The following is a 24,414-nucleotide window of genomic DNA, read 5'->3' as shown; positions in this document are numbered from 1 at the left end:
AGGGTTCCAACTCCCAAGCCCCTCTTGCCTGGGAGAGAGCCCGATTTGCTGCCCTCTGCTGGATTGTCCACAGCTGCCTTGACCACGCCCCCCAGTTGTCATTCTCTCTCCTGACACTCTGATTTTGTCCGTCATGGTGCCTGTGGCAATTTGTAACTATACCACAAATGTTACTTGTATGACACTCACCACCCCCCTCGGAGATTCAGTGGTGAGGTCAAGGCCAGACCCAAATGTCTGACACATGAGCTAACTGGGGTCAGGCCATGGAATGAGAGTGAGCAAGAAACACTCTGCTGGGAAGGGTGGAGCCAGGCCAGGGAGCAACAGAGGAAGAGCCAGTTTCTGCATATGCCTAAGAACAGGATGAGGAATTTGGGTGGGACCTCCCTGCTCACTGCCACCTTTTATGGGTCCTTCCTGGGTCTGTGCTAAGCGCTTTATAGATATGATTCATTATGTCTTCACAAGTACCAGGAGGCAGGCACCATCATTATCCCCTCACAGATGATGGAGAAGAGGGAGAGAGTGGCCTAAGGCCACCCAGCTAGCAGATGGGAGCCCTTTCCTGCTAGTCATGGCTATCTGATAGGCAGCCTGCCTTCCTGTGACCTGAAGCAAGTGGGGCTGTGTGTGTGTGTGTGTGTGTGTGTACCACACAAATATAAGCCAGAGTGTGGTGTCACCTGTCTGAAACCATGGCTTTAGGGATTATAGAGCTAAGGAAGAAGAAAAAGTATGAGTTTGAGGCTAGCCTGTTCTATGTAGTGAGTTCCAGGCCAGCCTGGACTATGTTATAATACCATGTTTCAAAATATAAAATTGGGACCGGTGAGATGGCTCAGCAGGTAAAGACTCTTGTTGCCAAATCTGATGACCTAAAATCAATCCCTAGGACCCACATGGTGGAAGGAGAGAAACAACTCCCCCACAGTGTCCTCTGAGCTCTTCGTGTGCACACACACAGACGTGCACACACACAGACACACACACACAGACAGACAGACAGACAGACAGACAGACACACACACACACACACTAAATGCTTTAAAACAAGTAAATCAAAACAAAAAATAAAAAATCATCAGGCCGGGCGTGGTGGCGCACATCTTTAATCTCAGCACTCGGGAGGCAGAGGCAGGCGGATTTCTGAGTTCGAGGCCAGCCAGGTCTACAAAGTGAGTTCCAGGACAGCCAGGGCTATACAGAGAAACCCTGTCTGGAAAAAACAAAAACAAAAACAAAAAAAAAAAAAAAGAAAAAAAATCCATCAAGAACAATAACAATTACCAAGACTACATCTCATCAGGTCACCAAGTTCTGCTGCTTCAGGGTGCCCTTTCTGGGGCCCGAGGTCCACTGTTTAAAGCCCTTCCTGTGCTTGCTGAAGCTGAGCTCCACATCTGCCTGTCTTTACTGAAGAGAAGGAAGGATCACAGTTCCATGAGTGAATACTGAAGGTTCCTGTAGAGGAACAGGATGTGGCAGGGAATAGATTCCTGACCCAAGGCTATCTTCCTGCTATACTCTGCCAGTCTCCCCTTCCCCCTGAGGTCTGCCCTCTGGTCTCTACGCATTCCCCACCCCAGAGGGCTTCCTAAAGCAGCTCTGTGAGCAGCTGTCCCCAAAGCCAAAGTCCTCACCACAATCCTCAAATTCCTTGTCTTCCTCTGCTTTCTAAGTTAGCACCTCTTGTTTCCTGCCTGCTCCAGCCACTGTGGTCTTTGAGTAGAGTAAGCAGGTTTCTGTCCTGGGCCGTGGCGCGTTGCCTGTTTGAAGACTCTCTACCCCGTGATGGCGTGTTTTCTTCCTGTAGATGTCTGCCTACCAGTTGATCTGAAGGAACTCTCCCCGATTATCCTTAAGGCTGAAAACACCAGCTTTATCTTCTCTATTGACACTCCCCAATTGTACTTTTCTTTACAGTTCTGACCACCACTTGATAAGTTTCAGTAGGGTAATAAAGAGAAGAGAGAGTCCACAGCAGCTGACTATGGTTTGCAGGAGCAGCGTGGGGAGGGGAGACATGGTGGGACCAAGAGAAAGTGTGTGGGGGCAAGAAGGAGAGGGCAGAAGACAGGACAAAGAGAAAGCTCATAGCAGGGCTATAGGGAGCCTGAGTAGCTGGAGGAGGAGAAGCTCCTGAGCTGGAGGAAGTCTAGGGGAGGGGAAGGTGAGAAGAACTAGGTACTTGAGATACCAAGGGAGCCTGGCGGCCAGCATGTGCTTTGGTGTGCTAGTAGGCACCACAGACAGCCATTTGTCCCTTCTGCCAGCTACCGCTGTGACTCCTTTGGTAGAGGGGAACCAACTTCACAAGTACAGGAGGAATGCTGGCTTTTGTTTAATCGCCAGACTTTGGGGAAACAGAGTTTCCATTGGTCCTGAAAAAATACAATGTAATTTGATTGTTTCTACCACGTTACTCCCGTCAACTGAGCACAAGCCCTACCTCTCATCCTCCCGTCGTTTTGTTATTGTTACTATTAATATGCCCTGAATTCAGCAGTGCTAACCCTGTGTAAATGGCTAAGATGGAGCTATCTGCTGAGGAATGGACAAGCTACCATTCCTCCCCTGAAGCTGGAGTTAAAGGCGCTTTTGAGCTACTTGAAGTGAGTGCTGGGAACTGAACTGAGGTCCTCTGGAAGAGCATCAGGCACTCCTAACCTTTCTCTAGCTAACCTTCCTTTATCACACACACACACACACACACACACACACACACACACACACACACACACACACACACACAGAGGAACTGCAGCTAGCTACGAAAAATGCTATTGTTTACTTTTCTCTGTTTTTTTTTTCCCCCTCGTAATATGTTCTTAGGATCATGCAGCTAGCTACGAAAAATGCTATTGTTTACTTTTCTCTGTTTTTTTTCCCCTCATAATATGTTCTTAGGATCATTGTTTCTTATTTTATGAATGATATATTTTGTTTATTTTTTTACATCATCACCATCATCATCGTGTATCTCTATCTCTCCTGTGTGTGTGCACCATGGTGTATGTGTGGAAATCAGAGGACCGCTTTCAATCCTCCATGTGAGGTCAGAGGATCAAATTCAGATGGTTAGCCTTCGTGGCAAGTGCCTTTACCTGCTAAGCCATCTTGCCAACTCCTAAAATGTTTTCCTATAACAATCTTTGTCATTGTTGTTTGTTTGAGATTGGGTCTTGTTATGTAGCCTGGGCTGGTCTTGAACTAGTGATTCTCCTGACTCAACTTTCTAAGTGCTGGGATGTGTTGCCACCGTGTTGGGCTCTTATAATAGCCTCAAAGAAAGCTGGTATATAGGAATTAAGTACCGATGGAGATGGGTCAGGGCAGGCTGCAGGACCAGGAAGTGAATGAAGCCTGGCCAGATTAACCACGAAAGAGCTTTTAAGCCAGTGAGCACTGTCCTGAGTTTCTCTTCTACCCAACCCATGAGTGGGATCAGGGACTAGAGGCTCTGGCACTCAGTCTGGGGACCCAGATTTCCTCCTGCATCCTCTCTTCCTACATTGCTCCAGAGCAAAACCAAAATTAGTTCTATCTAGACAAGCCAGGGTTGGTGTGACACTCTGAAGTGACAGATAAGGCTCAGGAGCTCAGGCTCTGCCAGAGGCGGGTCTGGGCTCGGCTCTTAGTTCAGCTACAGTCAGTCTGTGTTCTCTGAGCCACAGTGTCTACATCTCTAAATGGGGATAATAAAGAGTCTTCTTTTAGGGTTAGATGATTCTATGTGGAAGCTAGGAGCCTGGGCATAGAGAAAGCCTTTGACAAACTGGAGCTTGATGACAATAATAATGATAATGATGATAATATTGTTATTATTATTACTATTATTACCATCACTAAAACACCAGCAATGGAACAGCAGGGAGGTGGGAGTCAGGGACAGTCAGGAATGGTGTTTATATGCAGAGAAGTGTTAGATGTTACAAGCTGGGGTGCGGGTGTTGGGGTGGGGAGAGACTGACTGAGAGACGTTGAGAAAGGTAGATGGAAACTGGCCCCTCCTAACTAGGTGATGAAGCCCAGTGTTACAAGTCGGTTCCAAGTGGGAGGGCCCGGGGCTCCTGGGAACAGAGAAGCAGTCACACTTGTCGAACAGGGACAAGATATGGGGAGGATGCCTGGGTTCCCCCATTGGAACTGTGACCGGTGGTGAGGGCCATGAGTACCAGTGTGTGCGTGTGTGTGTGTGTGTGTGTGTGTGTGTGTGTGTGTGTGTGTGTGTATGTGTGTGATCTTGTACTGATCCCTCTTTCTTCACCAGGGCTGCCCTGGCCCCTGGAAGGCTGCGGGCGGTGAGCAAGCAGCAGTACAGTGGCTGTGAGCTCTTACAGGCACACATGTCTTTCCATGCAGGTAAACAGGATGGGTGTCTAGGTCAGCTTCTCCCTCCCCTGGTCTTCCCGCCTACTCTTCCCCTGAGGGTGACTGACCCACCCAATTCCCCTGCTCCGCACCCTGGGCTCCTGAACTCTCAATGACAGCTGCCTGAACCCTTCCTTGTCACTAACAGAGGTATGCCACTCTTTCAACACTGGGGTACCCAGAACCTCAGAACTTAACCACAGCCCCAGAATTCCCAATGTCTAGCTGCACTGTGGATGTGTGAGAGGACAGGCACCTGCAGGTAGAGGCATGCCAGGAGAAAGATGGGAGCTGGAAATGGTCACCTCTTTCCAGTCTTTGTGCCCCAGTGCATGCTGGCTTACCTGGGATGGGTCCTCTCTCCTGTGGCTTTGCTCTCTTCATACCCTTGGGGTCTCACCTGTTTTTGAGCCCTGCTTCCTAAGTACCCCCACCCTGCCGCCTCCAAAAGACAGCAACACCTATCTCCTCAGATGCTCCTGTCCCCACCCTGTGCCCCAAATTCCTGGGGTTAGGCAACTGGAACACTTTTGCATCCGTCTCATCTTATTCTGTCCCCTCCCTCCCTATGGCCTGCTCGAGAGCTCTCTCTGTTTCAACACAAGCTCTCGCTCACAATTAAGCTTCATTACCCTATCTGTGGATAGGCCCTGAGTCACTGGAGGAGGGATCTTAAACGGCCCAGCCCTGTTACCTTTTCCCAACCTACAGTATAAGGGGTAGTGGCAAGAAGAAAGACTCTGGAAAGCAGGGAAGTCTGGGAACAGAGAGAGAAGACTGTGGGTCCTGGGGAAGGAGAATAAGGAAGCAAGGAAGGAAAGAAAAAAGTCTCAGTCCAGAGGAAGAGAGAAGGGAACAAGCGGACTGGGCTGCAGACATCCTCAGGGGGGAGAGGGAGCTGGGCAGAGATGAAGCTACAGGGGTCTCTGGCCTGCCTCCTGCTGGCCCTATGTCTGGGTGGTGGGGCAGCTAACCCGCTGCACAGTGGAGGGGAGGGCACAGGGGCAAGTGCTGCCCATGGAGCAGGAGATGCCATTAGCCATGGAATTGGAGAGGCTGTGGGCCACGGGGCTAAAGAAGCAGCCAGCTCTGGAATCCAGGACGCCCTAGGCCAGGGGCACGGAGAGGAAGGTGGCTCCGCATTGATGGGGAGCAGAGGCGATGTTTTTGAGCACCGGCTTGGGGAAGCAGCGAGATCTCTCGGGAACGCTGGGAATGAGATTGGCAGACATGCTGAGGATATCATTCGCCAAGGGGTAGATGCTGTCCACAACGCTGGGTCCTGGGTGAGTGGCTGGGAAGCCGGGTGTGCGGACAGGGGGTGGGGGTGGCTGGGTCAAGAACCTGGAGAGATTGGATCAGAGCATGAAGAGATGGTTTCTTTTGTTGTCATGAATCTTCCCTTTCCTGCATGGTCCCCCCTCCCCCTTCCTTCTCCCCCTGATGGTGCTGATTCCCTCACTCATGATTGTCAGAGATTGTCAGACTAAGGACTGGTGTATTGTCTTTGCAGGGGACATCTGGAGGTCATGGCGCATATGGCTCTCAAGGTGGTGCTGGAGTCCAGGGCAATCCTGGTCCTCAAGGGACACCCTGGGCCTCAGGAGGCAACTATGGGACTAACTCTCTGGGTGGCTCTGTGGGTCAGGGTGGCAATGGCGGACCACTCAACTATGAAACCAATGCCCAGGTAAAGTCACTACCCAGACCCGTCCCTCAACCCTGTTCTCTCCACCCTTCCTTATCTCTGGATCCTAAACGCGGTCTCTGGTCTCTGCCTCCCTGCAGGGAGCTGTGGCTCAGCCTGGCTACGGGACAGTGAGAGGCAACAACCAGAACTCAGGGGTAAGACAGAAGTGTGCACGGGACACAGTGGCAGGGATGAATAGAAGGGGAGGAGGAAAGTGGGGGAGTGGAAGTCACAAGCCAGGGAAGAGGGAGGGAACTGGAAAGGGGCAAGAAAGCCAAGTCACAGGCAGCAAGAGAAGCCTGACCTGTGGAGGTCGTTTTGACATCTCGTCCCTCATGATATCCACTTCCATCCACAGTGTACCAACCCCCCACCTTCTGGCTCCCATGAAAGCTTCAGTAACTCTGGGGTAAGAGGAGTGCTGTCTCTGGTTTGGCTCTGGGAAGGCGGGATACAATGCTTTCTGGGGGTGGGGGTGAGGGTGGGGAAGCTATGCAGGGCCCTGTAAGGGGACCAGGAAGACAGTTGTGGAGGCTCTGTCCTTAGATATTGCTCTGTTCTTCTGGCCCGTAGGGAAGCAGCAATGATGGCAGTCGTGGTAGCCAAGGCAGTCATGGCAGTAATGGTCAGGGCAGCAGCGGCAGAGGCGGTGGCCAAGGCAACAGCGACAACAATGGCAGCAGTGGCAGCAACGGCGGCGGCAGCAACAGTGGCAACAGCAACAGTGGCAGTGGCAGCAACAGTGGCAACAGCAACAGCGGCAACAGCGGCAACAGCGGCAACAGCGGTTCTGGGTCCCGGGTAAGTTTCTTCCTTAGAATGGGATCATGGTTCCGGTGGTGAGGACACAGGCACTGGGGTTTCCCTTAAAGCTGTCACAGCCCTCGAGTGGATGGCTTCAGTGACAGTGGTCATCCGCAACTCCTTCAGCCCACCGCAACTCTCCACCCCCCCACTTTCCACGCCCCAATTACAGTGCTCCTTACGCAGGGGCACCGACTGTGCACACTGCCATGGTGGGAAAGCTCTGGCCCGGACCTAACCTTTACTGCTTGCTGAGCAGAGCCGAGGCAGAGGGGAGGGAAGAAGGCAGGTGAGCATAGGATAATATTGTAATCTCCAGCACAGGGAAAGCCGAAGCAGGAGGATTGCTATGAATATGAGGGCAGCCAGGGCTACATAGCTATGTCTTAAACAAAGCAAATAAGAAAACCCCCACTTGTTTGGGGTGCTTCCAGGAGGATAGGGGAAGGTTGTTATCATGGAGACTTAAGGATGGCTGCGGTGTAGACAATGCTAGTAACCAACTGTGCACGCGTGAGGCTCCCATGTGATGAGTGAGAGCCCCAGGAGAGGCACCTTAGAGAGGAGCTGAGAGAGAGAGACAGAGACAAGGAGAGACAGAGACAGAGACAGAGACAGAGACAGAGACAGACAGAGTTCAAACTTGGAGGCCACACGAATTTCCTTAGGAGTCTGAGAATTGTGCCACCCAAAGGAGGAGGCTGGTGCTGGTGCCCAGTGGTGTAGAGTGCTTGTCTGGGGTCTACTAAGTCCGTGTTCCATCCCCAGTTCCACATAAGCCAAGTGTGGTGACATACTCTTGCAACCCTAGCTCCTGCGGGAAGAGGCAGGATCGGGAGTTAAGGCCATTCATGGCTACATAATGAATTCAAGGTTACCCTGGGTTACATGAGAACCAAAAAAAAATCACCACCAACAAACAAACCCAAATAAATAAAGGCCAGTTGCGAGTGGTTTTCTGTGAAGAGTCTGAGACCACCTTTTCTCCCCATTCAGGACATAGAAACATCTAATTTTGATGAAGGCTATTCAGTCTCCAGGGTAAGAACCCTGGGGTCCCATTTACCTTTTTTTTTTTTTTTTTTTTGTAAGCAAAGGTTCATAAGGAAGGGCGAGGGTGGATAAGCCCAGCCTGCCCCCTAGGGGCAGCTGCTTTAATTTTTATGTGGTATATATGTGTATGTAGGTCATACATGCAGGTGCCCACAGAGGCCAGACTGGTAGTTCCCCTAGAGGTGGAGTTCACAAAGATTTGAACCTCCCATGAGTCCTGGCTACTGAACTCGGGTCCTCTCAAAGAACATGAATAAGATGCTCTTAACCTCTGAGGCATCTCTTCAGCCTCAATAGCAGCTTCTTATAGGTGTGTGTGTATGTGTGTGTGCGCGAGCGTGCACGTGCATGCGTGTGTGTGTGTGTGTGTGTGTGAGAGAGAGAGAGAGAGAGAGAGAGAGAGAGAGAGAGAGAGAGAGAGAGAGAGAGAGAGAGATAACAGCTCAGTCACTGTGTATTTTCAAACCCTGGGCCAGGCCTGGCCTTCTATTGCTGAAGTTCAACTGCCTCTCACAACCACTTGGCCAAAGCCAGGGAAGGATGGAGGTTGGGGACATGGCTGGGAGCTCCTGGGTCTCTTTGCATATGCTTTATGGGCATTATTTCCTTGCAGGGAACCGGCAGCAGGGGTGGAAGCGGTGGAAGTGGTGGAAGTGGTGGAAGTGGTGGTGGAAACAAACCTGAGGTGAGTGGACACTGGAGATACTGGAAGAGCTGTCAGGGATGGAGCTTGGCTGCACACGGTAACATTGTCTCCAAGAAGTGCTGACGACAATGCTGCCATAGTGGGGCTGGGACTGCAGAGCAGCAGGAGACTGAGAAAAAAAATCTTTCCCCTACAGTGTAACAACCCAGGGAATGATGTGCGCATGGCCGGAGGATCTGGGAGTCAGGTGAGAGACAGACAAATCCACAGCCACAGTGGCAGCCTTTCACCACTGTAGTATGGCCCCACCCAGGAGCCCACTCGGCTCAGCATCATTACTGATGCTCACCTTCAGGAAACCTGGGAGGGAATCCAAGCTTGACAAGGAAGCGACCAAACAGAGACCTCTAAAACCTCAAGTCTCCAAAGTCACAGTGGACAGCAGGACAGCAGGACAGCATTCCTTCATTCCCGATGCTTGTGTGTGTGTGTGTAATACCCTGAGCCTTGGTCATGCTAGGCAGCCACTCTACCACTGAGCCACACCCCAACCCCTCACTGGGGGATTCTAGGCAGGGGCTCTACCACTGAGCAGCCTGCCCCCTACCCTACTCTAGCTTCTAAATGCTGGATGGATTTTAGGCAAGTGATCTACCATGGAACTAAAATCCTCTCTCTCTCTCTCTCTCTCTCTCTCTCTCTCTCTCTCTCTCTCTCTCTCTCTCTCTCTCTCTTTCTCTCTCTCTCTCTCAGCAAGTTCTCAATAACATCATCAGTCCAGGCTGCCCTTAAACCCATAGCAATCCTATTGCCTAAGTCTTAAAAGTGCTGAGATTACAGGCAAAAATCACCAAGCCCAGCCTCTTTTCAGTTTTTATCTTCAGATAAGGGCTCACTAAGTATCAGGCTGGCCTTTAACTTTGATAGCAAAGTCTTATTATGCACTATGCTTTGCTATATATCCAGATGAGGCTGTGAAGAATCCATGTGTAAACCAGTCTGATTTTATTTATTTATTTTGGAGATAGGCTCTACCCCAAGCTAACCTCAGACTTTTGGTGCTCCTGCCTCAGCCTTGTGATTGCCAGAGTTACAGGTCTGCACCACTCTGCCCACTGTCAGTATTTTATTAGCCTATTTCAAATGTCCCATCCCTGGCCAGTGACCGGAACCCACTGAACTCTTAAGAGTGCACACACACCTTCCTAGTTATTCTGGAAATCTGGGTACTAGGGTCACTACCTGCAGTGACGATGCGGGTTGAGTAAGTATGACACCCGGGTCCACACCTAGAGGTCTTGTGCAAAATGCAGGTTGAGCCAGCAGATCTGGGGTGGAGCTGGAATTCTGAGTTTCTCATCCCTTCCCTGGAGATGCTGAGGCTGCAGGGCTGGGCCCTAGTGGCAGCAGGGGTCACTGGGCAGGGAGCAAGATAAGACTGGGAGAAGATAGGGTGTGTTGCGGGGGGGGGGGATGCAGGAGGCTGAGCAGTGGCAGCTCTCTGAAGAACTTGAATATTAGGCTGCTAAGTTTTATGGGTGCCCAGGTTTTAGGCGCAACTCTTTTACCTTGTTAACTCTTGTTCCTTATTTATTTATTTTTTAAATCAGCTTTAAGAACACAGAGAGCCTATTAGGCTTTGTGGCGCACACCTCCCAGCACTTGGGAGGCAGAGACAGGTAGATCTCAATGAGTTCAAGCTCAGCCTAGTGTACAAAGTATATTCCAAGACAGCCAGGGCTACACAGAGAAACCTTGTCTCGAAAAACAGAACAACCAAACCAACCAAACAACAGCAAGAAGACCATCAACAACAGCACCAGTTTTCTTCTATGGCCTCTGCCATTTTTCCTTTTTTCACCTTTTCTTCCTTTTTTTGGTACTTCAGCAGACAACAGGGAAGTCCTAGAGGTCCCAGGGGAGGAGCTGCTCAGCCTGTCTCTAATCTTCAGTAGCACTACTGAAAGGGCAGGTGTCCCCACATCCTGGCCAGGTCTACAGCTAGCTCTGGGAATGAGAAAAGACAATGGAGCTGCTGATCTCTAACCCAGGAGCTGGCTAAGCGGCAACAGTGTGTCCTTTCTCACCCGCTGCCACTCCCTTTCTGCCCAGTTAAGAGACCCGCCCAGCTGGAGTTTCTAGTCTGTGTCAGTTGAGCCCAGCAGCCTGGCCAGGGGAGGGCTCTGATGACTTAGTGGCAATGGTGCTTCTCGCTGTATTCTGGGGAAGAGACTATTATCAACAAGATTCATAAGTGTAAGTTAGCAGTCAGTGGGCCCACATGTGACAGATGGAAAAGAAGAGCTGGGGGACAGAAGGAGCTGCCCACAGTCCCTTCTATATCCACACACCCCTCTGTGTTACCCTCTCTGCCCCGCCCCCCTGACTTCTGCACATTATGTTTTCCTAGGAAAGTAAAGAAAGCAGCCATCTCCTTGGAGGCTCCCATGACTACCAGGTGAGCAAGGGACAGCCAGGGCAGTAGCAGACGGGATTGTGGAGAGTAAGAGAGAATGCCAAGAGACAAAAGGACTTATCTCTCCCTGTAAGCTGCTCTTAAACTGCCGGGTGACTACCAGGAAGCCAAAATGGTGACTGGGATCTACCTCAGAGCCATATTGATGGCAAGTGGGAAACAGAAGGACAGAGATCCAGGCCTGGAGGTGACACTTGGAGTCACATTTTCTGGGGAAGATGAGGCAGGAGGATCACAAGTTCAAGGACTGCCTGGTCTATAGTGTGTGTTCATGGCCAGCCTGGACAACTCAGAGAAACATTACCTTAAAAAGTGAAAAAGAACTGGAACATGGCTTAGAAGTAGAGCAGTTGCCTAGTATCTCCCAGTGAGGGACTGGGGGCGTGGCTCAGAGGTAGAGCACCTATACAACATATGTGAGGATCTAGATTCAATTCTCAGTAATGACCCCCCAGAGAGATCAAGAGAATATACATACACATGCATATAAATGTGCTCAATAGGTAAGTTTTGAGAAGTGGAAAGTTGCTGAACTTTGGGCATAAAGATGGGGGTTAAAATCAGATCTGCCCCTTATTATCTATGTATTTTCAGGCAAGTTCTTTGACCCTTTGTATCTGGGAACCCTGACTTCTTCCTCTGCTTCCTTAACCACTGTACACTTTTCTGTATCGTAAACAAACCAAGGCCCAGGGTCCAGACAGGTAAACAGAGCCTGATACATCCGGCTAACCATGTCTGTTAAAATGCAGTCATCTCAAACAGGTCCTATGGCAAGATAAGGTGTGGTGCTGGGCACACAGTAGGGCCACATGTCATCTATTATCAACTCCACTGGTCTTTGTGTGGGGCAGGCAGAATAAAGCTGAGACAAGGATGTGAAGGTGACAGTCAGGCATGACGGTGGATCACTGTTAATCCCTGTAAATCTCGGGGGAGGATCACTCCAAGTTTGTGGCCAGCCTGGGCTACGTGGTGAACACACGTCTCAAGAGTCTAAGTCAGCCACGTGGTTGAAGTTACTCATCTTCTTGAGCTGAGAATGCAGGTGTGGAAGAGAGATAAGAAAGGGTTATGGAGAGGAGAGATGCGGGGCCAGTGGTGCAGTGGGTGGGTCTGGGATAGACTGACAGGATTTGTCTGACAGTGGACATGAGTCTTGAACATGTCTCTCCCTTCCCTCTATGCAGGGGCATGGGTCCAATGGTGGCAATGTACAAAAAGAAGCTGTCAATGGACTCAACACTATGGTGAGTGGATATCTTCCTCTACCCTGGGTTGGGACTGGGGCATCAGGCATACTTTGTCGTTATCCCTCCTGACACCCACATCTCCTGCCTCTGCCTCTTGCTCACCTCCTGCCCTCTCTCGTCCATTCCTTAGAACTCCGATGCATCTACCTTGCCCTTCAACATTGACAATTTCTGGGAGGTGAGTTCTGGAAGCTTGTTCTGCTCCCTTTGGAGAAGCACCCCTCATCCTCAGACATCCTCCGCATCCTGAGAGAAAGCCACAGCCTCGGCCTTGACATTTGTTTTTATTTTTGCATATGAACACTCTGCTGGCATAGATGTGTGCACATTGTGTGTGTGCGCCCAGTGCCAGCAGAGGCCAGCAGAGGTCATCAGATCTCCTGGAACTGGAGTTACAGACACTGTGAACCACCATGTGGGTGCTTGGAATAGAATTCAGGTCCCCTGTAACAGCGTCCAGGATTCTTACCCACTTAGTGACCTCTCCAGCCCAGCCCTTGACCCTTTATGGCCCGAAAAAAGAGAACAAAACGAAAACCAAACATTTTTTTTTTAATGATCTGACTTAAATATATCTTATTATTTTCTCTGCAGAATCTTAAGTCCAAGACGCGCTTCATTAACTGGGATGCCATAAACAAGGTAAGGGCCACAAGGCCATGAACTGCTGACTTGAGAGCAGAGGACAAGAGAGTGGGGAGCCAGACATCTTCATGGTGAGGCAGGGGGAGAGTCACGATAGCCACTAAAACCGTATTTAGGTAAATGCTCAAACAAAATGAGTCCACACGTGGGAGCCAATGGAGACCTGGAAAGAGAGGGTAAATTCATAGATTCCTGGGAGCTGGGCAATTCTGGGTGGGATGGAAGTTGTAAATATTTCAACATAAAGAACAGGCAGACCCTCAACCTCAGTCTCTCCTCAGACCTGCAAGAGGGCAGGCTTATTATTCTGGCAATTTTGGAAGAAAAGGCAGTATGGTTGGCGAATTCAAGGCCATCTTGGACTACAGAGGGAGTTTATAGCCTGTTTGGGTGATTTAAGGAGAGGATATCTCAGAATTAAAACCCACCAGTGAATGCCTAAGTTGAAACTCCAGGTAGAGATCCTGTCTAGAATACCCCAGTGATGGGCTGGGGGCGTGGCTCAGTGGTAGAGCCCCTGCCTAGAATCCCCCAGGGAGGGGCTGGGGGCGTGGCTCAGTGGGAGAGCCCCTGCCTAGAATCCCCAGTGAGGGGCTGGGGTCGTGGCTCAGTGGTAGAGCCCCTGCCTAGAATCCCCCAGTGATGGGCTGGGGGCGTGGCTCAGTGGTAGAGCACCTGCCTAGAATCCCCCAGTGATGGGCTGGGGGCGTGGCTCAGTGGTAGAGCCCCTGCCCAGAATCCCCCAGTGAGGGGCTAGGGGCGTGGCTCAGTGGTAGAGCCCCTGCCTAGAATCCCCCAGTGAGGGGCTAGGGGCGTGGCTCAGTGGTAGAGCCCCTGCCTAGAATTCCCCAGTGAGGGGCTGGGGATGTGGCTCAGTGGTAGAGCCCCTGCCTAGAATCCCCCAGGGAGGGGCTGGGGGTGTGACTCAGCAGTAGACCACTTTATCAGGCTCTCTAGTGGCCCTAGATTCAATCTCAATCATTGGAAAAAGTTAATTTTTTAAAGCAAAGATAGGGCTGGAGAAATGGCTCTGTGTTTCAGATATATGCTGATCTTGCAGATGAAAGAGTTTCCAGCACCAACATCAGGCAGCTCACAACTGTCTGTAAATCCAGTGCCAGGGGATCTAATGCCTCCTCCCAACACACAGAGAAAGAGACAGATATAGTTACACACACACACACACACACACACACACACACACACACAGAGGCACACAGGCACACATGTAAACATTTTTAAAGTAAAAACAAACTCCAAGCCCGGCGTGGTGGCGCATGCCTTTAATCCCAGCACTCGGGAGGCAGAGGCAGAGGCAGGCGGATTTCTGAGTTCGAGGCCAGCCTGGTCTACAAAGTGAGTTCCAGGACAGCCAGGGCTATACAGAGAAACCCTGTCTCGAAAAAACCAAAAAAAAAAAAAAAAAAAAAACCAAAAAACAAAAAAACAAAAAACAAACTCCAACTTTGCTTTTTTTTTTTTTTAAAAAAAAAAAGTGGTCCAAACAGGTACCTCTGTCATCCACAGTCATGGTTTTCTGCCAGGGGAGTTTGGGCTTTTCTTTGCCCTTTATCCTCTCAATTCCTATCAAACTCTCACGATGCCAAACCATTCTGGCCAGGGGCATCCACTGTGAAAAGGAAATGTCGGGCGAGAGAAGGAGAAAGAATTTCACTGCCCTAGCTGGGAGGATTATACATGAGCAGGGACACTCCCAAGACCTGTCACCCATCTGGTGACAGCAGCTCCCCTGTCCATTTTCCTTGTCTCTCTGGATTTGTCAAACTTCACATGTCCTTGTCCTCACTCAGTAAATTCCCTACCATCATGCCTACTCAGTCTGCCTAATCCCTTTTGTATAGAGCTGGGGACTGAACCTAGAGTGTCACCAGGGCTACATAAGCAGCCCTACCTGTAAGCCACACCTCCAACCACTCACTGAAGGATTCTAGGCAGATTCTCTACCACTGACCACGCCCCCAGCCCCTCACTGGGAGATTCTAGGCAGGGGCTCTACCACTGAGCCACACCCCCAGCCCCTCACTGGGAGATTCTAGGCAGGGGCTCTACCACTGAGCCACGCCCCCAGCCCCTCACTGGGGGATTCTAGGCAGGGGCTCTACCACTGAACCACGCCCCCAGCCCCTCACTGGGAGATTCTAGGCAGGTGAGTACTACTGAGCTGTATCCCTAGCATTCTTTTTCACTTTTTGAGACAGGGATTCAGTAAGTTGTCGGGCAGTCCTTGAACTCAATATCCTCCTGCTTCAGTCTCCTGAGTAGCTGGATTGACAGACCTGAGATACTGGGCTCAGAAAACTTGGGGGTTGACAGTACACACCCAAGTGATGGGGTGGCCTTCTCAAGAGTCACCAAGACATGTTTAAAAGAGAATATGAATTACCTGCTAAAGTTTAAAAATTGGCACTTAATAATTTAGGTGCCTGGATTATCTTGAAATATTTGGCCAGTCTCGGTCCTCCTTTCCATGGGATAGAGTGGCTTTACTCTGTGCTATGGGTTCTTGTTCTCCAGTGGCTACTCTGACCCTGTCCATTGAGCCTTCCCAGGACTTAAGGTCTTTATGGAAAAGTAGGCATTAGTGAGATGGGTGAGAACTGCCTAGACAGTTTTGACCTCTGAGGGCTGAGGCAAGGAATGAGAGATGCGGATTTCGCCGCAGCAGTGCATTTCTGGATTAAATGAACAAAATGAAATTTTTAAAAAGTCCTTTATCATTTAACTTTGAGACAGAGCCTTCCCATGTATCTCTAGTTAGCTTTGAACTTACTAGGTAGCCCAGAATTACCTCAAACCTGAGAGTTTCCTGCCTCAGCCTCTTGAATGCTTGGATTCCAGGCATGCACCGTGCCTGGATGAGAGGTCTGATTGCTTGTTGGTTTTTTTGAGACAGGGCTTGTGTAGTCCTGGCTGTCCTGGAACTCACTCTGTAGACCAGGCTGGCCTTGAACTCAGAGATGTGCCTGCCTCTGCCTCCCAAGTGCAGGGATTAAAGGCATGTGTCACCACTGCCCAGTGAGAGGTCTGTTTTTTAAGAAACCAGCTACTGGTGGGATAAGCCTCCTTGCTAAAGTCCTTGGGAGACGGGTGGGGGTGGGGACTCAGGACTCCAGAGGAGGCCAGGGTACAGGCTTGCACTATACCAGGGGCTGCACACATGACCAAGCATTTGTGCCCATATGGAAATGCTAGGGAGGTAGGATTCATAGGAACTGGCCTTCTAGCAATCAGTCCAGGAGAAAGGAGTGCTGGGCAGAATCAGCACCCAGCTCCAGTCTTTCCCAGAGGAAGGGATGTGGAAGCTGAGCACTTTAGCCAATGGGAGGAGTGAGGGGAGGGGCTCTAGCCCAAGCTGGAACATCTGGTTTGTGTGGAGAATAGATAGCATCTTAAAAGATCCATGCAGATTTTGAGAGCAGGGTCCCTGCTAGCCAACCCCTGGCCATTGCTCCCAGAGATACCCACTGCACGAGCTTCCTCTTAGAGCCTATTTCTCTGCTCAGGATAAGGGGAGATCTCACAAACCCTGACCCCCAGATGAGGAGCTACCAGCCATTCCATCACCCCTAACTCTTACCCTTCTCCCTGGAAATAAATTGTAGCCGCCCCATACTGCTAGTCTCTGCTCCTTTCTTCGCCTCCACTGTTGTCCTAGAACAGGGTGGGGAGATATGTTGGTGACTGTGTTAGCCCTGGGTCCTGAGGGGTTTGTGACAGTTGTTTTGTGTCAAGGAGAGGGACTGGGAGAAGGCAGAGCTGGGTGTGAGCCCACATAGCACAGACCTCTAGCCAGTCTCTGGCTCCAGGTTCTGGTGTCCCCGGGGGATTCCCAGCATGGCTTTCACATAGTTACAAGGTATCTCTGAAGGCTGAAAGGCGGCAGTAGGAGGAGCTGGGACTTTAGGTAGGCAGTGGCAGGCTCCATGATAACCTGTTGCCTATCTTTTGTTCACAGGGTCATGCCCCGTCTCCCAGCACTCGGGCTTTACTCTACTTCCGCAAACTGTGGGAGGTAGGAGAACTCCCACTTTCCAAAGACCCGGGGATCCTGGCCATCATGGTCCCCTTGCCCCAATGTCTCCCTCAAAGACATGTAGCCCACCTACCACAAACATTGTCACTCTTTTTTTGGGAGTGGGGGTTTATGTTTTATTTCTGCAGTGCTGCAGATGGAACAGAGAGCACTTGCTAAGCACATGCTAAGCACATGCTAAGTACATGCTAAGTACATGCTAAGTACATGCTAAGTGAGTGCTCTATTACTAACCAACATCTGTGGCTGTTGTTTCACATTTTTGAGACAGGATCTCACTATAGATCCCTAGCTGGCTTTGAACTTGTTAGCTAGCCCAAGCTAGCCTTGAATTCTCTATGTAACACAGGCTAGCTTGGAACTCACAGTCCTCTTGCCTTGGCCTTCTGAGTGCAAGGATCCTGGGTGTGTACCGCCACACCTGGTAACTCTCTTCATCTTTGAGATAGGCCATCTCATTATATCAACACACCTGATGACTCTCTTCATCTTTGAGATAGGCCATCTTATCATATTTCTATCCCCGACAGCATCTCAAACTTAAGTGCTCTCAATTTCCCAAATGTTTTTATTCATCCAAACCCAAGCCGCACCTGGCCCTCCCTGCAGCCACCTGGCATCCTGCCCAGTGTGTTACCATTTCTTTACTGAGTTTTTGGCACCATGGGTACTCTCTCATCTCTTCCTCTCCTTCCAGAATTTCAAACGCAGCACTCCTTTCTTCAACTGGAAACAGATTGAGGTGAGGGGGGTTTGGTAGAACTTTTGGGATATGGCATCTTGGCTCTAGGGACTTAGGGTTGGCAGCCCTTGACAGGTAGCTTGCTGATTTTCTTCCTGTCCCTGATGACGGAGGACACCTTCCCTTCCCTCTCCTGGGATTGTGCAACCCTGAGTTGGGTGGGGTGGGAGTGAGAGAGCCCGCGCGCGGGAAGCTATGAGTCATGGAAGGAAAGAGGACTGGGGTGGTGGGAGGGGTCTCCCTAGGATAAAATCCCAGGGTAGGAGGCTGAGGCACTCACTGTACGAGAGCACAACCATGAAGCCAGTCACAGCCTCTGTTCTGCTGCTTATCCTGCTGGGTGTGGCCTGGCGTGGAGACAGCCACAGTTGGGTGGGTACGGACGGAAAGTGGGGCGGGGGGGGACCACAAGATGGAAGGACTTGGGGTCAACTCTCAAGGGATGGCAAGGGGGCTATAGGGACGGAGAGTCGAGGGGAATAAGGAAGGTAAAGTCAAGTTCAGGCAGGTCCAGAGGCCTGAACAGCTGGGTCTTGGGTATGAGGAGCAGGTCTACCGGGTCATGGAGAAAGCCACACCTCAGCGTTGCGTGGTTAGTGGCCTTTGGGAACCAGAACTGAGGAGAGATTGTCTGAGTTCCTTATGCACATAGGTAGGACCAGAGTGACTACAATGTAATTTTTTTTTCAAGAAAAATTAGAAATCTGATTTTAAATCATTCGCAACTAATTTTTTTTTAAAAGAAGACCAAACAAAAGGGTCTAGAGGCCTTTGAGTGGCCAGTTTATGACCTCAGTACCAGAGCTGGTGGTGGGGCTAAGACTCAGTATCAGGAGACTGGAGATATGGCTCAGTGGTAGAGCCCCTGCCTAGAATCCCCCAGTGAGGGGCTGGGGCGTGGCTCAGTGGTAGAGCCCCTGCCTAGAATCCCCCAGTGAGGGGCTGGGGCGTGGCTCAGTGGTAGAGCCTCTGCCTAGAATAGGTTTGATCCTATGGCCTCCATCAGATATGAAGGAGCTGTAGGCGTGCACTGCAGACTTCTTTAAATGTTGCCATGCCTGTCTTTCCTGCACTGGGAACCATCCTATCACTGAGCTCCTGCTACCTCATGGAGAACAGCATGTGCATAGCAGGATTAAGAGGCCTACAGGGAGCAGCAGGGGCTGCTGTAGGTTCATGGCTGGCTGGGCTAAGGGAGCCTTGTGGGTTGCCTTTTATTATTCTAGCACCAGTCAACACTCAGAGCTTCCAATCCTGCAGCCTGTGTGGAGGTGGCACTGTTGCCCAACTGGGCCCTCCACCATCGCTCCCCAACCCCCGAGTGTGGAAACCTGTGTCCTATGTCTGTCTGGGCCATCGGCTTCCTCCAGGCCTACTGGACTGAGCTGGGACCATTACAGGGGTGGGGTGGGACAGGCAGAGCCCTGAGAGGAGGCAGAGCTGAGACGGTGCAGTGTGCGGGCTCTGGAAGGTTGGCAAGGCCTAGAGGACTGTGGACACTGACCATGGCTTCTGACTCCCTTTTAGGGTTCAGATCTGTCATCTCTGCAGAAGAGGGCAGGTGGCGCTGACCAGGTGAGTTTCTTTGTCCAAGGGCTCCCCTGGAAGGGCCTGGGTCTCTTACCACCCCATTCTCACAGTTGGCTAAGCTGAAATTCTCTTCCTTTTCTCCCACTGACAGTTTTCTAAGCCTGAAGCAAGACAAGATCTTTCAGCTGACTCATCCAAGGCAAGAGCTCCTTCCCTGACCCCTGACTTAAATACCACCTTTATTCCTCGGGGTCTCTTGTCCTTACCTCCCATGTCACGCTGGAGGAGCTGGGATGGATTGAAGAGGAGGAGGAGGAATCTGGGCACTAGTTAACCCTGTTGGGTAACAGGAAAGAAAGCCCCCACTACACAGAGGGGACAAAGCATGGCTTCTAAGAAACCAGCTGTCTGGGCACAGAAGTGGAGGCTCATTAGATGATGAAATGACATTTCCCCTTCTCCTCTGCACCCCATGCCCCTTTGTTCCCACAGAACTATTACAATAACCAGCAGGTGAATCCTACTTACAACTGGCAATACTATACCAAGGTGAGTTTTGAGAAAACTCTGTTTCCTCAGGGTGGGGGTGGGGGTGGGGGTGGGGGTGGGGGTGGGGGGTGTCTCTGCTTGGAGCAGAGAGCGGCTTCTCTCTTTCCTCCATCACACTGTGTAAGGAGGACGCCAGTGGGTGGGGTGCCCCAGACAGACCCCCAGCAGCTAGGAAGTAGGTGCAGGAGAGAGACCTAGGCCACACAGGAGGCTTGCCTCGGGGCATTGCTCTTGCTTGCAGTTGTGGGGCAGCAGCTGGAGTAGAGGATAGCATCCCAGCACATCCTAGAAGCTAAGCTTTGGGACTTTTGGTTGGTGGGGAACTGAAGGCCTCCTTGCTCCTCCGAGGAATTAGAGAAGGGAGGGAAAGAGACTTGAGAGGTTTGTTTTGTGGAGTTGCAGATATGGCAGTCTTAGGGGTGTGAGGTGGTTCAGAGGGTAAAGGGGCTTGCGCCAAGCCTCATAGCCTGAGACCAAACCCCTGGACCCACACGGTGAAAGGAGAGAGCTGGCTCTGCTATGTTGTCTTCTGACCGCCACATGTATTCCGAGGCCCAAATACATACATACACAAAATAGCTTTTTTCTTTAAAAAAAAAAATTTTTAAAAGAAAGGAAAAAAAAAAAAAAAGAAATATACAGCCTTAGGAGTTAGGGGTGTGGCTTCAAGGCAGAGTACCTGTTTCACAGAGGAAAGCCCTGGGCTCTGGTCCTAGCATTGCAAACCCATCAGCCTGCCAACCAACCAGTCAAAAAATAAACAAGGTGATATTATAATGCCAGAGAGGAATATGTTAGACACCAGCATGGCTGACAAGGAAAGCCAGGCCAGGGACCTCTTTCCATTTCTCCTCTGAGATAAGAGAAGCTGCAGCGAGGCCACATATAGCCTACCATTCCAGCAACCTGGGCTGGGGTGGGGATGGTGACTGAGGCAGGGGGATGATGAGAAGTTCAGGGACTGCCTAGGCTATGGTGCACATCTAGCCTGGGCACTTACTGTCTCAAAATATAAAGGCCAAGGATGTAGCTCAGTGGTAGGATGCTTCCTAGCATGTGTGAGACTCTGCGCTCCACTTCTCTCGGCACCTTGAAAACAAAGACAAAAGCAAGCAAGCAAGCAAGCAAGCAAACAAATGAGGAACTATTGGTAAGGAAGAGGAGGAGCAGAGGAAGTGAATGCCATCATAGGCCTCACCTGGCTTCTGTGTGTAGCTGACCTCCATCCGTCCCACAAGCAGAGAGGTTTCCTCTCCCACTCCTCTATTCCATTGTGTGTTTGGGGGATTCAATATCATCCTGGATAAAATGGATGCTCAGGACAGAAAGGCCATAGACTGAATCTCTACAGCCAGTGGGAAGGGCTTTACTGAGAATGTTGGCTTATCATGGGGGATCTTGGGGAGCCTGAGGCCAAGGGGTAGCCTAGAAAGGACCACCATGGCTTCCTGTGATCTCCTTTCATCTTCCCTTCCCAGGCGGGAGTCACACCTTCATCTTCCTCGGTGAGTACCAGGGTATGCATGGGGGGCGGGGTTAAGGATGCAGCTTGAGAGCTTGAGGCAACCCCCCACCCCCTCTGAGGCTGCTGAGGGTGGTGGTGACAGTATGCTGCTCACTTAGCCATTCCCCTTGTCCTGCAGGCTTCCCGGGCACAACCTGGCCTGCTGAAGTGGCTGAAGTTTTGGTAGGTAAGTGTCAAGGCTGAGCGCCAGGAGCAGAAGGAGCCACCTCTGGGAGCTGAGTATTCCCTTGGCCTTCAGTAAGCAGCACTGGAAGGCTGGTGTCCTTGGGGTGTATACTGAAGATTAGGAAGGGCACCTGCTTTGTGGGGGGTGGAGAAAGACCCCTTAGAAAAAAGGCCTAGGAGACAGGCAGCAGTGATGGCCGAGGCCTTTAATTCCAGCACTTGAGAGGCAGAGGTAGGTGCATCTCTGAGTTTGAAGCCAGCCTGGTCTACAGAGCAAGTTCTAGGAAAGCAAGAGCTATATAGAGAAACCCTGTCTCAGGGAAAAAATAAAACCACCCCCCAAACAAAGAAACCCAAATAAACAAAGAAAATGTCCTAGGGGCTGTCTATGAGTGAATGGTCGTTGAAGAACAGAGAGGAAACTAAGGTTTAGAACCAAGGAGAAGGCTGGTCAGCGGCACTGACAGACAGAAGGCGAAGGTTCAGAGGTGGGTTGAAGTAAGGCCCCAAGAAGGAAGTCTGTTTTTCTTGTTGATATCTTGTTTTGTATTTTGGAGGCAGGGTCTTTTTGTGTAGCTCAGCGTGGCTTAATCCTCTTGCCTCAGCCTCCTAGAGGCTGGTGGGACAGGCGCTTACTGTCATGCCTGGCCTGGAAAGTGGTTATTCAGTACCTCAGTGGGCCCATAGCATCTATTTTATATAGGAGTAAGAGTGAGGGGTCTGAAGGCTGACAGGGAGGACTCTAAGGGGCCCCTGGAGCCAGGAATCTTCATGAAAGGCTCTGTTCTCCATCAGTGTAGGAGTGGTTGGGTCCTGTCATTTTTTTCTCCTGCTTTTTCTTCTAGAACATTCCTTCTAGTCACTGCGGACTCCTCACAAATGCACACAGGTCTTCAGGGAGTTTGACTGTCCTTACCCAGAGTCCTCTCTGATGCGGCTGACCTACCTGGGCATTACAAGCCTGTCATCTCACCTGGGGACCTGGTTTATCTGTCCTCATTCTCCCCGTTCGATTGTGGTGTCTTGGCGACTAATCAGTTTCATTGTATAACCAGCCAGATCTTCACCTCTTCTTCCGTACATGACCGGAAGTCCCTGGAACGAGGCAGCGGGAGCTTCCTACTCTCCAGTTTCTCTGTGGAAATAAAACATGACTCTTTGTTTCCCTGAGACTCTCTTGACTCCTTATTTAATACGACCCTGCTGACCTGGATGCAGGGGTGGGTGGAAATGTGGGTTGGTGGCTGGGAGAACCTGAGCATGAAATGAGAGATGCGACTGGCTGGAGAGAGAGGAGACCTGGGCTTAGGTTTGGGTATCACAGGATTAGCTAGCTGATGGCTTCCTGCAAGTTTCTCCGTCAGCAAAAACAATTTTTGCCTAACATGAATTATAGTACCACACTTAGTAGCTATAGATGTTTTGATGGCCTGCCTGAAAGGACAATTGCTCAAAACAGGAGATTGGAGTCAGGAGGCTGTTCAAAATGACACACCAGTTCTGGAGGTGGAGATGCACAACAAGACCATCAGGGATACACGGGACCAGGAAGGACAGACACAGGCATGCCATACATTAATGTTTGGATGGGGAGGAGCAGATGGTGGCAGTATTTAGGAAGCTGGCAAATGAAGGGGGAGCCAAAGCTACCTTGTCATGTAACAGCTGTTATGACCCTGAGGAAGAAGGCAGGAAACTTTCCAGTTAGTGAACTGTTGCATGAGGCACCGGCCCTGGGCACAGGCTGGGGAGCCCCTATCACAGTCCGCCCACACCCCCAATATCCATGGAGGGGAACAGGAAGTAAAAGAAAGACAAGAAACCCTGCCAAATCGAGTGAGTCCTGTGCCCTTTGCAAGTTCGCTAAGCCCTTGGCTGCTGTCTTTGTAGTAACACACAAGGCCTCAAGTTGTGAATCAGTGAAACCTGGCCCTAACCTGACTCAAGCAAGCCACCTGATCACGGCTACTTCTTCGGATCAGAAATTCTGGTCCACTCTGCTCTGCCTTCCCCTTAATTTGTTTTTTTAAATTGAGGCTCTGGTTGTTCATCTACTCTACTGTATTGAGGGCCTTGCCATACCTCACCACAGCCACACGGGGGCAGAGGAGAGGCCGTCCTGGGAGAAGCCCTGGTCTCACTTAGGGACAGTGGGACAAGAGCATTCTGCTGTATGACATGGAATGGGAACCCAGGTCTCCTGGGGCCAGTCCCCTGGAACCAAGTAATTAGGATCAAGATGGCACCAGACTTTTTTTTTTTTTTTTTTTTTTTTTTGGTTTTTTGAGACAGGGTTTCTCTGTGTAGCTCTGGCTGTCCTGGAACTCACTCTGTAGACCAGGCTGGCCTTGAACTCAGAAATCCTCCTGCCTCTGCCTCCCAAGTGCTAGGATTAAAGGCATGCACCACCACGCCTGGCTGGCACCAGGATTTTAAGGGGATGTTTCTGGTCCTTTCGAGTTTAACCTGAGGTTGTCTGGTGTAAGGGGCCCTCCAATAACGGGCAGTGGTCTCTTGCTCCTAGCTAACCTGGAGCTAGAAGATACCTTTAGTATGTGTGTATGTTTGTGCACAAGCATGTGTGTGTGTGTGTGTGTGTGTGTAGATCAAGGGATAACTTGCCAGAGTGAGGTCTCTCCTACTAGGTGGATCCTGGGGTTCAAATTCAAAGTTTATCCTTGTTGGCAAGTGCCTTTACCCACTGAATCATTCATTCCTTTTTATTTTGAGATAGGTTCTCAGCCGAGTTGCCTGCCTACGTTGCTCTGTAGTACAGGATTTGAACTCAGAATGCTCCTGCCTCAGGGACTAGGTCCAGTTCAATCCCTCTCCACCCTCCATGGGTGACATCTTTCTTTCTCTGTTTCTTTGCAGGTCTTGGTTCTCAGGCTCCGCCCTAGTTAGTCTT

The 24,414-nt window shown here is 50.6% G+C and overlaps 1 protein-coding gene across 2 annotated transcripts; it reads left to right on the top strand.

The window, feature by feature from the left end:
- Positions 1-5,282: 5,282 nt before the first annotated feature.
- Dmkn (dermokine) lies at positions 5,283-22,660 on the top strand. Of its 2 annotated transcripts, XM_085841919.1 has the most exons (20): positions 5,283-5,660; positions 5,888-6,064; positions 6,163-6,219; positions 6,423-6,473; positions 6,638-6,865; positions 7,865-7,909; positions 8,535-8,606; positions 8,764-8,814; positions 10,978-11,025; positions 12,234-12,293; positions 12,427-12,474; positions 12,891-12,938; positions 16,918-16,974; positions 17,693-17,737; positions 19,265-19,312; positions 19,419-19,466; positions 19,760-19,816; positions 21,295-21,321; positions 21,460-21,507; positions 22,352-22,660. In XM_085841919.1, the coding sequence occupies exons 1-19, from the start codon at positions 5,283-5,285 to the stop codon at positions 21,505-21,507; spliced, it is 1,593 nt and encodes a 530-aa protein (XP_085698045.1). In that variant the 3' UTR covers positions 22,352-22,660. The 2 variants fall into 2 exon arrangements, with proteins under 2 accessions (XP_085698045.1, XP_085698046.1); XM_085841920.1 differs by lacking the exons at positions 5,283-5,660; positions 5,888-6,064; positions 6,163-6,219; ... (9 more) ...; positions 16,918-16,974; positions 17,693-17,737 and adding an exon at positions 18,030-18,109.
- Positions 22,661-24,414: the final 1,754 nt, after the last annotated feature.

This window comes from Mus caroli, unplaced genomic scaffold (assembly GCF_978045245.1).
Source record: "Mus caroli unplaced genomic scaffold, Mus_caroli_1 scaffold_8, whole genome shotgun sequence".
Taxonomy (NCBI): domain Eukaryota; kingdom Metazoa; phylum Chordata; class Mammalia; order Rodentia; family Muridae; genus Mus; species Mus caroli.
Note: the sequence above shows the minus strand (reverse complement) of the source record. Positions and strands in the feature narration are given on the sequence as shown.